The 16,499-nt window shown below is 45.4% G+C and overlaps 1 protein-coding gene across 1 annotated transcript in view; it reads right to left on the bottom strand.

The window, feature by feature from the left end:
- Positions 1 to 730: 730 nt before the first annotated feature.
- Positions 731 to 16,499, bottom strand: part of TXNL4B (thioredoxin like 4B) — a 67,166-nt gene continuing 51,397 nt past the window's right edge. Inside the window, exon 5 of the mRNA XM_032157805.2 lies at positions 731 to 2,028. Within this exon, the coding sequence (XP_032013696.1) occupies positions 1,958 to 2,028 (71 nt within the window). The 3' untranslated portion in view covers positions 731 to 1,957. The remainder of the gene's footprint in view (positions 2,029 to 16,499) is intronic.

The raw sequence follows: 16,499 nt of genomic DNA, 5'->3' as shown, positions 1-16,499 counted from the left end.
AGGAAGAGCAGTGCACTGAAGGAGAAATGGGAATAGGCAAAATGAGCCACATGCTGGCCGGTCCCCTGCGGGGTCACTTTCCTCAGCCTGGGCTCCGACATACCACGTCAAGTGCCAGCGCACATACTGTGGACACCCTCCTCGTTCTGTCTGGGCTTTGATGCTCTCTGTGAGTCATCTGCCCTCCCTTCCCCACGTTACAGGCATCTACCTTGCTCTGTCCCACCTAATAGCTTCAGGACTGAACAATTCAGGAAAGGGAAGGGAAGGGGTGGAGGAGAAGAGGGAAGAGTCAGCTCTTGGAAGGTTCTCCACGGGAGACTGACTTTTTTTTTTTTTTTTTTTTTGAGACAGAGTCTCGCTCTGTGGCCCAGGCTGGAGTGCAGTGGCACAATCTCAGCTCACTGCAAACTCTGCCTTCTGGGTTCAGGGGATTCTTCAGCCTCAGCCTCCAGAGTAGCTGGGACTACAGGTGCATGCCACTGTGCCCTGCTAATTTTTGTATTTTTAGTAGAGATGGGGTTTCACCATATTGGCCAGGCTGGTCTCCAACTCCTGACCTCTTGGTCCACCCGCCTCAGCCTCCCAAAGTGCTGGGATTACAGGCGTGAGCCACCGCACCCGGCTTGAGAGACTGACATTCTGTCCCAGCACAGCTGGAAGAGGCTGCTTGAGCACCAGGGTAAGGAGTTGTCTTGCATTCAGGGCCCATGTGGTGTGAGGATACCTATTTTTCTTTCTTTTTTTTTTTTTTTTTTTTGAGACAGAGTCTCGCTCTGTCTCCCAGGCTGGAGTGCAGTGGCATGATCTCAGCTCACTGCAACCTCTGTCTCCCAGGTTCAAGCAATTCTTCTGCCTCAGCCTCCCAAGTAGCTGGGATTACAGGTGCCCGCTACCACACCCAGCTAATTTTTGTGTGTGTTTTGTGTGGTTTTTTTTTTTTTTTGAGATGGAGTCTTGCTCTGTCGCCCAGGCTGGAGTGCAGTGGTGTGATCTCAGCTCACTGCAAGCTCCACCTCCCGGGTTCACACCATTCTCCTGCCTCAGCCTCCCGAGCAGCTGGGACTACAGGCGCCTGCCACCACGCCTGGATAGTTTTTTGTATTTTTAGTAGAGACGGGGTTTCACCGTGTTAGCCAGGATGGTCTCGATCTCCTGACCTCATGATCCGCCCGCCTCAGTCTCCCAAAGTGCTGAGATTACAGGTGTGAGCCAGCGTGCCTGGCCAATTTTTGTATTTTTTAGTAGAGACGGGGTTTCACCATGTTGGCCAGGCTGGTCTCGAACTCCTGACCTCAGGCAATCTGCCCACCTCAGCCTCCCAAAGAGCTGGGATTACAGGTGTGAGCCACCTCGCCCGGCCCAAGGATACCTGTTTTTCTTAATGCTGGAAGCCACACTCAGACACCAGAGCAGCTCTCAATGCTGGGAAACCTGGGAGATTGATGATGCCTGTGTCTCTCTTTGGGACCAAGAATGGTGGAAGGGTGTGCAGAATTCCAAATGTTATTTACATCACTCACTCTTGTGTGGAGTGCATAATTGTCTTTGCTTGCCAATTTCATATCAGTTAAATATAAGCAGTAAGCTAATCCTATTCTGTGACTGACTTTTCTCACATGTCATCATAATGGTATACTTCAATATTCATCCCTCAGATCGGCCTTGCTCTAACAGCCCTTTTCACGGCATAAATGCATCAATGTTTGCTTATGGGTAAACACAAAGGATATTTTCAGGTTTTCACGTCAGACAGTGCTTCAGCGCTCAGGGCTTATGTATCTTTGTGGTCTTCTGTAGAATTCCTGTAGGTTCCCAGAAGTGGTATTGCTTGGGCAAAGGTTATACACACTGAGCATGTTGATACTTACTGCCAAATTGCCATGAGAGAGGACTGTCCAGCTTTGTAAGGGAAGGCCTCTTTCCTCTTACGTTGTTCCACATGGGAATTTCAATGTCACTGGTCTGGAATAAGCTGTTCTTCCTTCTCAACTTTTCCACTAGGAATAGCTTGCATTATGACTCCCCCTTGGTTTAAAAAAAAAAAAAAAAAAGAGAGAGAAAAGAAATGGAGGGTTTAGCAAGTTACTTTGGGCTGCAGCCAGAGTGATTGCCACATGCATTTCTCTCTTTTTCTCTCCTCTCTCTCCTACCATAGGCTCAGTTCTGTATTAGAAAGGGCTGAGGTTCGTAAATGCACCACCTTTCTTCAAAGGGGCAGGTACGTCAGGTCATATACACTCAGTATTTTGAAAGAATCCATTTCCCCACTGACTTTCTGATAGGCTGCTTCTGGGTCAAGTTCTGTAGCCAATACTTTTTTTAGTCTGTTTTCCCCACGAGGAAAACATCCAGTCAGAATGGCAGTCTCAAGGACAAGTGGGGAACTGTGATGTAGCGTGGAGATGATTTGCTTACTTCCATCTTGGAGGCCAAGGGTGTAACTTGACTAGCTCAGTAGCTTCTTGGTGGTGCTTACTCAGTGCCCCTGGGTAGGAAAATCAAGTTGGCAGGACACCGAGGACTCACTCAGCTCTGCTCTCAGCAGCAGATGGGAGGCACGGGCTCCATCTGGAAGAAGACCTTGCTCTTGCACTCCAGCTGGTTTGCTGCCCACAACGCTGGCCAGCCTTTAATAAGAGAAAGCAGGCCGGGCGTGGTAGCTCATGCCTGTAATCCCAGCATTTTGGGAGGCCGAGGTGGGTGGATCACGAAGTCAAGAGATCAAGACCATCCTAGCCGCTGGGCATGGTGGCTCACGCCTGTAATCCCAGCACTTTGGGAGGCCGAGGCAGGCGGATCACCTGAGGTCAGGCGTTCGAGACCAGCCTCACCAACATGGAGAAACCCGTCTCTACTAAAAATACCAAATTAGCCGGGCGTGGTGGCACATGCCTGTAATCCCAGCTACTAGGGAGGCTGAGGCAGAAGAATCGCTTGAACCTGGGAGGCAGAGGTTGCGGTGAGCCAAGATCGCACCATTGCACTCCAGCCTGGGCAACAAGAGCAAAACTCCGTCTCAAAAAAAAAAAAAAAAAGACCATGCTGGCCAACATGGTGAAACTCTGTCTCTACTAAAAATAGCAAAATTTGCTGGGTGTGGTGGCATGCACCTGTAATCCCAGCTATTTGGGAGGCTGAGACAGGAGAATCACTTGAACTGGGGAGGCGGAGATTGCAGTGAGCCAAGATCGTGCCACTGCACTCCAGCCTGGCAACAGAGCAAGACTCCATCTTAAAAAATAAATAAATAAAAATAAGAGAAGGCAGAAATCTGCATGTTTTGTGGATCATCTCCAGTTTTTAAGACATGAACTGATATTGTGCCAGTCCATTGAAACTGGTTTGTGGGCCATATGTGAATTAGGGCTTCTAATTTAAATCCATACTGTTAACAAAAGACCATGAGATTTGCTGAAGCAAAAGGGAGAACTTTGTTTTCTGAAGGCAGTCTGCAGACTGGGGAGACACAGGCTTTGGTGTAAAATGAAAGTGCGCTCAGAGAATGTGAGAGAGAGTAGGACGTTATAAAAGCAAGAAACCACCGGAGAGGAGTGAGGAACAGTCTTAAGTGTCTTGCTTTGTCACCCATGCTAGAGTGCAGTGGCACAATCACGGCTCACTGCAACCTTGACCTCCCAGGCTCAAAGAGTCCTCCCACCTCAGCCTCCTGAGTGTGCATCACCATGCTTGGCTATTTAAAAAATTTTTTGTAGACATGGAGTCTCACTCAGACTAGTCTCAAACTCCTGAGCTCAAGTGATCCTCCTGCTTCAGCCTCCAAAAGTGCTGTGATTACAGGTGTGAGCCATTGTGTCTGGCCAGGAACAGTCTTGATTGGATGACGTTTAAGCCCCAAATCACCAGTGTCTTCATTGGCTGGTTCCAGATGGTTGGTCAGTTGGGACCTGGTGGTCTGCTGGTGGTCAGTTAGGGAATTTCCAGGTACAGTTGTTTTCAGGCACTGTTCTTTGACTTGGTTGCAGAAAAACAGATTTTGCAACACTTTCCAAGGACACAGTGTTACCACTCCCTCACCCTGCCATGGCCTCTTGGTTCTGCTTTTAACTTCTGAGCCTCAGGGAGTCCATCTTGTCTGTCACCTGGGGGTATAACTCATCATTTTCCCCCTTTTGGTAGAAACTTGCCACAGGCAGCACTGATGACCATTTTATGCTCTATCACATATTGTTGCCAGCATGGTGTGGCTACCTGCGCTGGGTCCATCTAGTCCCCTGGTGGGACTCTTGTGGCTAAGAAACTTATGACAATTGAACAACTTGGGCCAAGCAGAGTGTAAAGTGAGCAGACACCTGCTAGATATATATATATATTTTTTTGAGACTGAGTTTCACACTTGTTGCACAAGCTGGAGTGCAATGGTGTGATCTCGGCTCACTGCAACCTCCGCCTCCCAGATTCAAGTGATTCTCCTGCCTCAACCTCCAGAGTAGCTGGGATTACAGGAGCCTGTCACCACACCTGGCTAATTATTGTATTTTTAGTAGAGACGGGGTTTCACCATGTTGGCCAGGCTGGTCTCAAACACCTGACCTCAGGTGATCCACCTGCCTCGGCCTCCCAAAGTGCTGGGATTACAGGCATATCTAGTAGTTTTACTTATATATATTAACTATAATTTTAACTCTTAGTAGCCCTAATTTCTAGTGGAAAACTTAGGAAGTGATGTTGAATTATTTTATATCACTATTTGTAGATGAAAACCATTTTGTTTCCTCAATTTTTTATTAACAGATCTAAATATATTGTTTTCTATACCATATAGGTGACTTAGACATTCTATGATTACCTATTATTTAACATAGCATGATTTTAAGATTTTTAAATTAATAATTTGAAATGATGACACAGGTACCCTTCCTAATGTTTTTTTCTGTCATCTTGCATCTCAAGTGTCCATGTGGCACCCAAGGACAGCTATGAAGGGCAGGCCTTGTTGGGGCCACCAAGTATAGAGCTCAGGACAGGACAGAGTTGTGAAGATAATGCCTGGAGAATCCAACCCATCCCAGCATGGCAAGGAGGCAAAGCTGGGCCAGGGAGGATGGGGCCATATTGCGCTTGGTTCTGCCTTACAGCTGGTGATCAGGAACTGAGGACATGTCCCCAGGTCCCACCATGGCCAACCTGTCCAGACCCTAGAATCCAGATGCTCAAAACCGAAAAGAAGCTGACAGTAAGATATGTCCAAGGCTTTGGGGAGCCCAACAGCCAACCCTTACAGCTTTAGCTCACAGACAAAACAACAGTTTTATGAACTTAAAACATCTACAGGCTGGGCGCAGTGGCTCACACCTGTAATCCCAGTACTTTGGGAGGCCGGGGTGGGCTGATCATGAGGTCACGAGATTCAGACCATCCTGGCCAACATGGTGAAACCCCGTCTCAACTAAAAATACAAAAATTAGCTAGGTGTGGTGGCATGTGCCTGTAGTCCCAGCTACTTGGGAGGCTGAGGCAGAAGAATCGCTTGAACCAGGGAGTCGGAGGTTTCGGTGAGCCGAGATCGCACCACTGCACTCCAGTCTGGGTGACTGAGTGAGACTCTGTCTCAACAAAAACAAAAACAAAAGCAAAAACAAAAACATCTACAGAAACCACCTAAACCTGTCTGACCAGTACATTCAGGCAAGAAGTCTGAGTCAAATTTAATACGGACAATTCTGAAGACATTTAATTTTGCCAACAATTTAAACTAGTTTTATTTACCAGAGATTACTAGAGTCACATGAGCTAAAAAGCATTTGAGTTAGTTTCTATTTTTCTGATACAGTATTTTGATTTAAGCACTTACTTTTTCATTAAGCCAACTAATTAGAGCTCTTTCATATATTTTGGTAGTGAAATATCACATACACATGACACATATAAACATACAGACAGAAGAAGATTTTATAGCTTTACAAGGTTCTTCATTTGCCAGTTTTCAAATAGTTTTTCTCCCCCCTGCAGACAGACTATCAAGCTCTGAGCAGTTGTTAGCTAGGCAACCTGAAATTTGTACTCTGAAAGACAGGACTTCTTTGGTAAAAATTTACATTTCAAAGACACAGAACTTAGATATAAACACCATTATTTGCCAAGACAAAAAGGGGTAGGTAAAAGCCCAGTCAAGACAAGCTTTCCAGGAAAAGTGTCTTAAACAAATTTAAGGTTTCTTATGTAAACTTTAAGACATCTTCCTTGTTGGAAAGTTTCTAGTGGTTTAAGTGCAGGGATGCAGATGCCCTTACAAATGGAGATTTTTTATATGTGTAAATTTATTTTACAAAGAATTTCAAAATAGCTAGCTAAATTCCAGAAAATATTTTGGAGACCAATCTAATTAGACTGGTCTTTTTAAATTAGGTTGTTTCCTGATTAGATTATTGAGCCCTTTAACAGGGTAAAAGCAGCCTTTTCCATGCTTGGACTTAGGAAGTCTATTTTTACCTGAGGGCCTATCTTTTATAAACACTTCAGTTAGCTTGTTTTTTCTTTTGAACCAAAGGTACCTTTTCAAATAGTTAACCAAAAGCAATAACCCTTAACCAAGGTTATGACTTGGTTAGTCAAAGATGAACCAGGCATCTCCAAGAGGTGCAAAGCAGTCCTCACAAGATCCAGAACTACCCCAAAGTCAGCCCAAAGATAAAAAGTCTTTTTAGCCACAAATGGAATACAACTTATACTTCTAACTGGCCATATTTTCTAGGATCTCAGCTTCTCAGCTGAGCACCTATGCATAAAGGCCCAAAGGCCCCATATGCCCCATAGAAGGAAAAAGACGGGAAATCAAATCATGTTTTAGGTTATGTTTTAGCTCTTTAATTTTGTCAAGAGAATTTCCAAGGCTAGCCATGACACTCCTAAGCGTCCATGGAAGGAAAAAGGATCAATAACAAATGGGTACCCAAAAAAGGTCAATAGTCAAACAATTTAAAACAAATGGGATTGTTTCCCTGACTGGGAATGGAACCTGGGCTACAGCCACAAGAGCACAGAATCTCAGCCACTAGACCATAGAGTGGAGGGCTTTTTGTAAATCCTACAGGCGATCAAAAGCAGGCAGTTTGAGCAGAAAAATTATTTTAACTTTGTTTTAGATCATGTTTTTGCTCTTTAATTTTGTCAAGAGAATTTCTAAGGCTAGCCATGAAACTATTAACTGTGTTTATATTTTAACTTAATCTTTTTATAAATACAAAGAAGGCATTTGTTTAGAATGAGAGATCTCTAAGATATTTTTAAAATTTAGGAGGGTAATTTAAAGGATCTGTTTTCTGGCCATTGACATTTAGAATTTTCAATGATGTACTCATTTCAATAATGGCACAATCCAATAGCCTCTTTATGGAAAGTCCAGAATGTAATTTTCCAGATGTAGAGTAAGTTTTTTTTTTTTTTTTTTTTTTACCAGTTTAAGAAACAAGTGTTTCCTGGAAAGGGTATAGAAGAGGCAATGCCAAATATCCCCCTACGCAAAAAAGTTCACTCCCAGGAATAGGCTAAGTTGGCAAAAGACTCTTGTTGCCACAGATGGTTAAGGATGATGGTGTTTGTGCATATGCTGCCTGCAACAACCTATAAGTCTGTAGGGGGTGGCCAGTCACAGACCTGTCAATCTGTGACACTGGGCAGACCCTCTTGGAATTGGACTTTCCCAGGACTAACCAGGCAACGAGGGTTGAGACGAGAGAAGCCCCACAGTGACTTCTTCTTTTCTTTTTTTTTTTTTTGAGACAGAGTCTCACTCTGTCACCCAGGCTGGAAGTGCAGTGGCGTGATCTCGGCTCACTGCAACCTCCGCCTCCTGGGTTCCAGTGATTCTCCTGCCTCAGCCTCCCAGGTAGCTGGGACTACAGGCACGTGCCAACACACCCAGCTAATTGTTTGTACTTTTAGTAGAGACCGGGTTTCACTATGTTGGCCAGGCTGGTCTTGAACTCCTGACCTCGTGATCTGCCCACCTTGGCCTCCCAAGGTGCTGGGATTACAGGTGTGAGCCACCGTGCCCAGCCCCCACAGTGACTTCTTAAGACAAACTCCTCCAAGAACTTGACATGTTCAGAACAAAATGTGTGTTGAAGCCAGGCACTGCCGCTCATACCTGTAATCCCAGCACTTTGGGAGGCCAAGGTGGGAAAACTGCTTGAGCCCAGTGAGGTAGGAGAATAGGGTCTGGAGATAGGGAACATAAGGCTGATTCACGCTGACTTCCTAGAACTAAATCAAGTGGAAACACTTCAGCTATGACAGGAAATACCCTCTTCATTTACATAGGGCATACACTGAGTAAATGACTCTGTAACTTTACTTCATCCTCTTCATTTACATAGGACATACACCAAGTAATCAATGGAAACCTCTAGAGGGTATTGAAACCCCAGAAAATTCTATAGTGGGGGTCTTGAGCCCCTGCGCTCAGGCCCGCTCCCACCCTGTGGAGTGCACTTTCATTTTCAACAAATCTCTGCTTTGTTGCTTCATTCTTTCCTTGCTCTGTTTGTGCATTTTGTCCAATTCTTTGTTCAAGACTCCAGGAACCTGGACACCTTCAACCAGTAACACCAGGAGTTCGGGACTAACCTGGGCAACACAGTGAGACCCTGTTGCTTTTTTTAATGTGTGTACTTTTATTGGGACAGAAAAGAGACCTTGTCTCTATAAAAAATTTCAAAATTGGCAAGGTGTGGTGGCAACCACCTGTAGTCCCAGCTACTCAGGAGGCTCAGGTAAGAGGACTGCTTGAGCCCTGGAGGTTGAGGCTGCAGTAAGCCATGATTGTGCCACTGCCCTCCAGCCTGAGCGGCAGAGCAAGACCCTGTCTCAAAAAAGTATGTTGATTGGAACCACAAACTGAGCAGTCTGCAGGGCTGGCTTGAATAGGCAGGCTTCTAGGGGCTTAGCCTCGTGTTCTACCCCTTTGGTGACAGAATAACACAGGAAGATGAAGACAAAGGAAAACACTATTTCAGTCAGTTAAAGGGATTAAACAATAAGACTATTCATACCAAAAACTACCAAAAAGCACACCAGAGTTCTATACCCAAAACTAGTCACACAAATCCTTTTCTCCCTGAATAAGTCAGTTCTCTGCTGCTAACAAAGACATACCTGAGACTGGGTAATTTATAAAGAAAAGACATTTAATGGACTCACAGTTTCACACGGCTGGAAAGGCCTCACAATCATGGTGGAAGATGAAGGAAGCGCAAAGGGATGTCATACATGGCGGCAGGCAAGAGAGAGCATGTGCAGGGGAACTCCCCTTTATAAAACTATCAGATCTTGTGAGACTTACTATCAGGAGAACAGCACGGGAAAAATCTGCCCCCATGATTCAATTACCTCCCACTGGGTCCCTCCCATGACACATGGGGATTACTACAATTCAAGGTGAGATTTTTGTGGAAAACACAGAGCCAAACCATATCACTCCCATTAATCGAGATTATGTAGAGGAGATAAACGGTTATTTTTTCCTGTCTGCTCAACTGGGTTTCACAGGAAGACAGGCTGGGAGCCTGACTGTTCAGGAGTTCTTACCCTTTTGCCCGTTGTCAAACCCTGGGTTCCCTTTACCGTGGCTTCTAGAAGAGCAGAGAGCCTGGCCACAGCACCAAAACTGTAGGGTCCAAGGGAAAGCTTCCCCTTTGCCTTCTGAAAGTTCACTGAAAAAATCACCTCACAAAGGAGTTGAGCAGGACAAGTGGCATACAGTTATCCACGTGCACACAGGGGAGAACCCCAGATTACCCCTTTCCTGAGAAACAAAAAGTCTCAAGGAAAAACTCACCACTTCATCGAGGAGTGAGAATATCTAGCTGAACAGAACTCAGGACCGGAATTGGGTGGGGAGTCTGAGACTCAGGAGAAATGCAGCCAGTTGTCTGCAATCTTGGAGGAGCTGGAGGGGCTCAAAGGGCTTTTGCTGGTACCCTCAGGGTCCTTGCAATGTTCCAGGCAAAGAGAGTGGTGGTGAGATGGAAAAAATGGAGGTGGAATGCAAGTGGGGGAGCAGGGAGATACAGGGGTCTCTGTTTTAGAGACATTGGTTAATTGTTGTGGTTAGTCTCCTTTAAAAATTTAGAGAGACTGCCAATTGCATTTGGAGCTTTCAAAAATGCTGATTAAAGGAAAACCTCTTAGTATTTTTGAGAAGTCCAGACTCCTCTTTGTTCTAATTGTGTACATAGTTTAATTTAGATGCATCTCTCAAGTCGATCTTGTCTGGGGGCAAAATTTGACAATACCAATCCTTGGTAGTGATTAGTAATGTCCATGAACCAGGAGCACCGGCGGAGGACTTAGGGGTATATCAGGAAAATGGCCCATTTCATCCAGGGGTGGGGCAGGAGGGCACCAGGCGGTGTGCTATTGACCCCAAACACACTGGGTGTAGGGTGGATGTATAGACATTGGAGTCAGCCTTGTAAGATTTACCTAACCTCTCTGAGGCCCTGTTTTCTCAACTGTAAAAACAGTGGTTTGGAGGGTTCAATGATATGCTAACAGCAAATTTTTAAATTAATTAATTAATTAATTTTTTTTGAGACGGAGTCTTACTCTGTTTCCCAGGCTGGAGTGCAGACAGTGGTGCGATCTCAGCTCACTGCAACCTCCACCTCCTGAGTTCCAGCGATTCTCCCACCTCAGCCTCCAGAGTAGCTAGGATTACAGGCGCTCGCCACCATGCCCAGCTAATTTTTTGTATTTTTAGTAGAGATGGGGTTTCACCATGTTGGCCAGGCTGGTCTCGAACTCCTGACCTGAAGTGATCTGCCACCTCAGCCTCCCAAAGTGCTGGGATTACAGGTGTGAGCCACCCGCAACAGCAACTTTTAAAAAGATAAATATTGGCCGGGCATGGTGGCTCACACCTGTAATCCCAGCACTTTGAGAGGCTGAGGTGGGCAGATTACTTGAGGCCAGAATTTTGAGACCAGCCTGGGCAACATGGCGAAACCCCGTCTCCACTAAAAATACAAAAATTAGCCGGGTGTGGTGGTGCGCACCTATATGTAGTCCCAGCAACTCGGGAGGCTGGGGTAGGAGAATCATTTGAACCTGAGTGGTGGAGGTTGCAGTGAGCCAAGATGGTGCCACTTCACTCCAGCCTGAGCGACAGAGCAAGACTCTGTCTCAAAAAAAATAAAAGGATGCAGGCTGGATCCAGTGGCTCAAGCCTGTAATCCCAGCACTTTGGGAGGCCAAGGAGGGAGGATTGCTTGAGCTCAGGAGTTCGAGGCCAGCCTGGGCAACATGGTGAAACCCCATCTCTACAAAGTATACAAAAATTAGCTGTGCATGGTGGCACATGCCTGTAATACCAGCTACTCGGGAGGTTGAGGCAGGAGAATCACTTGAACCCAGGGGCCAGAAGTTTGCGGTGAGCCAAGATTAGGCCATTGCACTCCAGCCCGGGCAACAAGAGCAAGACTCTGTCTTAAAAAAAAAAAAAAAAAGGATGCATATTATGTGCCCATCACATTACATACTTATTAGCTGTGGGTGATCATGTAAATTTTGTGTGCCTCAGTTTCCCAATGTGTAAAATGGGAATAAGGACAGCACCGATCTCAGAGGGTTACTACATGGATTAAATGTGAAGTGCTTAGAATAGTGCTTAGCATATTCTAAATTTGTAAGAAATGTTAACTATTATTTTTGATATTTCTGATTATCACAAATGGGTCCTGAAAATAGATATTAGTATACCCATAGTTACAGATAAAACAAGGGCTTTGAGAGATTAAATAACTTCCCTAAGGCCAGGATTCATTTAGAACTGGAGCCCCCAGGGTATGAGCATCTCCTCCCGATGCAAGCTGTTGGCAGGAAGTGTAGGTGAACCTCTCCATAGGGCTGCTTGAGTGTCCTCACAACATGGCGTCCAGCTCCTCCAGAGTGAGTGATCTAAGAGGGAGCAAGGTGGAAGCTACAGTGCCTTTATGACCTAGTTTTGGAAGTCACACATCATTACTTATGCCACATTCATTCTAATTTTATTTATAGAGACAGGGTCTTGCTCTGTCACCCAGGCTGGAGTGCAATGGCATGATCACGGCTCACTGCAACCTCCTAGGCTCAAGCAATCCTCCCACCTCAGCCTCCTGAGTAGCTGGGACTACAGGCACATGCCCCTAGGGCTCCCTAAGTTTTGTATTTTTTGTAGAGATTGGGTCTTACTATGTTGCCCAGGCTGGTCTCAAACTCCTGGGTTCAAGTGATCCTCCAGCCTTGGCCTCCCAAAGTGCTAGGATTACAAGCATGAGCTACTGTGCCCAGCCTCATTCTACACATTGGAATAGAGTTACTAGTTTAAGCAAAACTAAAACAAAAGGATGCCCAGTTAAATTTGAATTTGAGATAAACAATGAATACACTTTTAGTATAAGTCTATTGTCTATCCCATGCAGTATTCGGGACATACTTATTCTAAAATTTATTTGTTGTTTATCTGAACTCAAATTTCATTTGGTATTATATATTTTCTCTGGCAACCCTATGTTAGAAGCAAGTCATTTAGTCCAGCCCACTGCTCAAGGGAAGGGCTTCCACTTTTGTTTTCTTTTTTTCCAAGCAAGCTGGTGAAGAAAAATGTGGTGGCTTCCACTTTTGAAGGGAGGAATGTCCAATAATTTGTGGAGGTATTTTTCAACCCCCACAAGCAGGGTTTTGAAAAAGTTCACCTGGTTCTGGGGTCTGTGGATAATTGTATGCGAGCCTAACAGGATGAAGTAGTAGTTCAGGGACAAGTAAGGTTTTCTTCCAAATGGTCTTGCACATTTTCCAGAAATCACACACATTATCTTATTTGAGCCTCAGACAGCTCTGTGGAGTAGGTGAGGGTGGCAATTACAATCCCCATTTTACAGGCAAGGAAAAAGATTAAGCACCTGCTCCAAGGTGATATGGGCAGAAATGGTGGAGGGGGCAACAAATTCCCCTAATCTCAAGTCTGGCATTTGTTCTGCTCCACCCAGTCATGTCCTGACAGAGTACTGATGTCTCCACTATATAAGATGTCTTAGATTCATTTTCTATCTTCTGCCATGTTGTTATCTCAAATAGGTGATGGGATTTGTGGATCCTCGCAGCAGTGCTGGGTGATGACAGAAGACTATTGGAGAAGCTGAGGCTGGAGGGCAGCTTTCTCTCCCCACATCCACAAGCTCTGAGATCCATCTTGGCTGAGACCACGGGCTTCAACCCAATCCTCAGACTGGAGTGTCAACTGGTTCCAGAATACTGACAGGAACCTCACTCATTTTCACTAGGAGGCCATCAGCCTCACATGAGAAAGCTGAGGAACAGTCAGCCCAAATAGATAATTACCCTCCTGTAATTTGTATAATTTGTATTATAAGGAATTTTAGGCTGGGCATGGTGGCTTATGCCTGTAATCCCAGCACTTTGGGAGGCCAAGATGGGCAGATCACTTGAGGCCAGGAGTTCTAGACCAGCCTAGGCAACACGGGGAAACCCTGTCTCTACTAAGAAAACAAGTATCAGCCGAGCATGGTGGCGCATGTCTGTAGTCCCAGCTACTCAGGAGGCTGAGGCAGGAGAATTGCTTGAACCTGGGAGGCAGAGGCTACAGTGAGCCAGGATCGTGCCACTGCACTCCAGCCAAGGTGACAGAGCAAGACTCTGTCTCAAAAAAAAGAAAATTTAGATATACAGAAAATCTGAAAGAATAGTATAATAGATATCCATACTCCTTCCACCTACACTCAGTAATTCTTACTATCTTTTCCCTGTTGGCTCTGCCAATCTTTTAACCTATTTTTATTGTGTATTTTGATTCACTCCTAAGTATTTTGTAACCTGCATTATTTAAGTACATGCTCCTATGTAACCATAAGTCTATAATCACACATAAGAGAATTAACCATGATTTGCTAATATCATCTAACACTGAGTTCATGTTCAAATTTCTCCTGTTGAATCCAAAATATCTTCCATATCCAATCAAGGCTCATCCATATGCCTCTTTAGTTTATTTATTTTATTTATTTATTTTTATTTTTTGAGACAGAGTCTCGCTCTGTCGCCCAGGCTGGAGTGCAGTGGCGTGATCTCGGCTCACTGCAAGCTCCGCCTCCCGGGTTCACGCCATTCTCCTGCCTCAGCCTCCCGAGTAGCTGGGACTGCAGGCGCCCGCCACTACGCCCGGCTAATTTTTTGTATTTTTTAGTAGAGACGGGGTTTCACTGTGTTAGCCAGGATGGTCTTGATCTCCTGACCTCGTGATCCACCAGCCTCGGCCTTCCAGAGTGCCGGGATTACAGGCATGTGCCACCGCGCCCGGTCTATTTATTTATTTTTTTTTTTGAGAGGGAGTCTCACTCTGTTGCCCAGGCTGGAGTGCAATAGCGCAATCTCTGCTCACTGCAACCTCCACCTCCTGGTTCAAGCGATTCTCCTGCCTCAGCTTCCCAAGTAGCTGGGATTACAGGCGCCTGCCACCACACCCGGCTAATTTTTTTTGTATTTTTAGTAGAAACGGGGTTTCACTATGCTGGCCAGGCTGGTCTCAAACTCCTGACCTCAGGTGATCCGCCCACCTTGGCCTGCCAAAGTGCTGGGATTACAGGTGTGAGCCACCGCGCCCAGCTAGTTTCTTTTAATCTAGAACATTAACCTCTCGTGAGATCAGCCCAGTTATCTTGTAGATGGCTGTTTTAGTCTGTTCTCATGCTGCTAATAAAGACATACCTGAGACTGGGTAATTTATAAAGGAAAGAGGTTTAATTGACTCACAGTTCAGCACTGCTGGGGAGTTCTCAGGAAACTTACAATCATGGTGGAAGGGGAAGCAAACATGTTCTTCTTCACATGGCGGCAGATTGAGAAGTGCAGAGTGAAGGTCGGGGGAAAGCCCCTTATAAAACCATCAGATCTCATGAGAACTCACTACCATGAGAACAGCATGAGGGTAACTGCCCCCTGATTCAATTACCTTCTACCAGGTCCCTTCCATGACACGTAGGGATTATGGGAACTACAATTCAAGATGAGATTTGGGTGGGGACACAGCCAAACCATATCAATGGTTCCATGTTCTGGATTCGCAGCATAAAGACATTTCCTGATTTTCAGTATAGTTGGATGTGGTCCTGTGACCAAGTTCTATTCAATGATATACATGTGAAAGTATTGTGTGAAGTTTCTGGAAAGTCTGCTGCTGCCTGGAATATGGGTATGATGGCTGGAGCTCTGGCATCCATTTTAGACCTAAGGATCAGGGTCACTCTGCAGGGATGATGGAGGCAAGAGCTGGAAACAGCTTAATGCTGCCACTAATACCAGCTCTGTCTGCCTACTTCCCTACCTTTTTTACTTAAGAAAACAGAACCTTGTGTGTGTGTGTGTGTATGTATGTGTGTGTGTGTGCTTTTAATTAAAAATTAAAAAAAAAATTTTTAGACGAGGTCTCACTTGCTCTGTCACCCAGGCTGGAGTACACTGGCATGGTCATGGCTCACTGCAGCCTCAATCTCCTGGGCTCAAGTGATCCTCCCACCTCAGCCTCCAGAGTAACTGTGGTGGTGTGCCACCACACCTGGCTAATTTTTGTATTTTTTGTAGGCATGGGGTTTCACTATGTTGCCCAGGCTGGGACCTTGTGTGCTTGAATCCCTGTTAAGTCACAGTCAAATTTAATCCTAGCTAATAAAGAAGCCAGACTGAGGTCTACTATAGTTTTATATTTGCTTGGAAGAGATGTTATGTGCTTCCTACTTGGCTAAAACATGTTTCAGGATTTCTCTTTTTCCTCCAGGTACAGATCTCTGGTCCCAACACACCATAAGAACATTCTGAGACAATAATGTTACCTACCCTCTAGTCTGGGCCACCTGTGATGTTGAATGAGTCTTGGCAGCCAGGGAAAATTTCTGTAAGAGCCTTGTGGTTAGACACGTAGGAAATAAAGTCACTGTGGCTTGTCACATGCAAGAGGACAGCAGGGGACAGGGCATAGTGGTGTGTGTGCAGGAACAGTGTGGGAATGATCTGGAATTTGTGAAATACCCAGGCAGCAATACAAGGAAGAGGCTCCAAAGGGCAGGGCTTTGGGAGAGGAAATGGATAAACACTGCACTTCTTGCATTACTGCCAGCCACGAAGAGGTTTCCTGAGTGCTGAAAAGCCCATCTGGAAAGTGTCCCATAGGAAATGAAAGGAGTTACAGTGTGTGAAGGTCACCTGGCTGCTGCACCACCTGCCACCCCATTAATCACTTGAGTTGGTGGGTACAGGAACAAAGCTGTGGGCAGAGGGTCAGAACACTTCCTGTCTGCCCCAGGCACATGGAAGACATTCTCTTGAGTAGTAACCTTGGCACTGCCTTGGCTATTTGAGAAACTGGCCAGTTATTTCAGTCACTGGGTATTTGAGAAGCTGGCCAGCCTTTTGAGCTTCAACCATTCTCATAGATGTTGAATTCGCAGTTCTTAATGGATCTAGTGACACCTTCCTACCTCAGCAGA

This window comes from Hylobates moloch, unplaced genomic scaffold, assembly GCF_009828535.3.
Source record: "Hylobates moloch isolate HMO894 unplaced genomic scaffold, HMol_V3 SCAFFOLD_6, whole genome shotgun sequence".
In the NCBI taxonomy this organism is placed as follows: domain Eukaryota; kingdom Metazoa; phylum Chordata; class Mammalia; order Primates; family Hylobatidae; genus Hylobates; species Hylobates moloch.
Note: the sequence above shows the minus strand (reverse complement) of the source record. Positions and strands in the feature narration are given on the sequence as shown.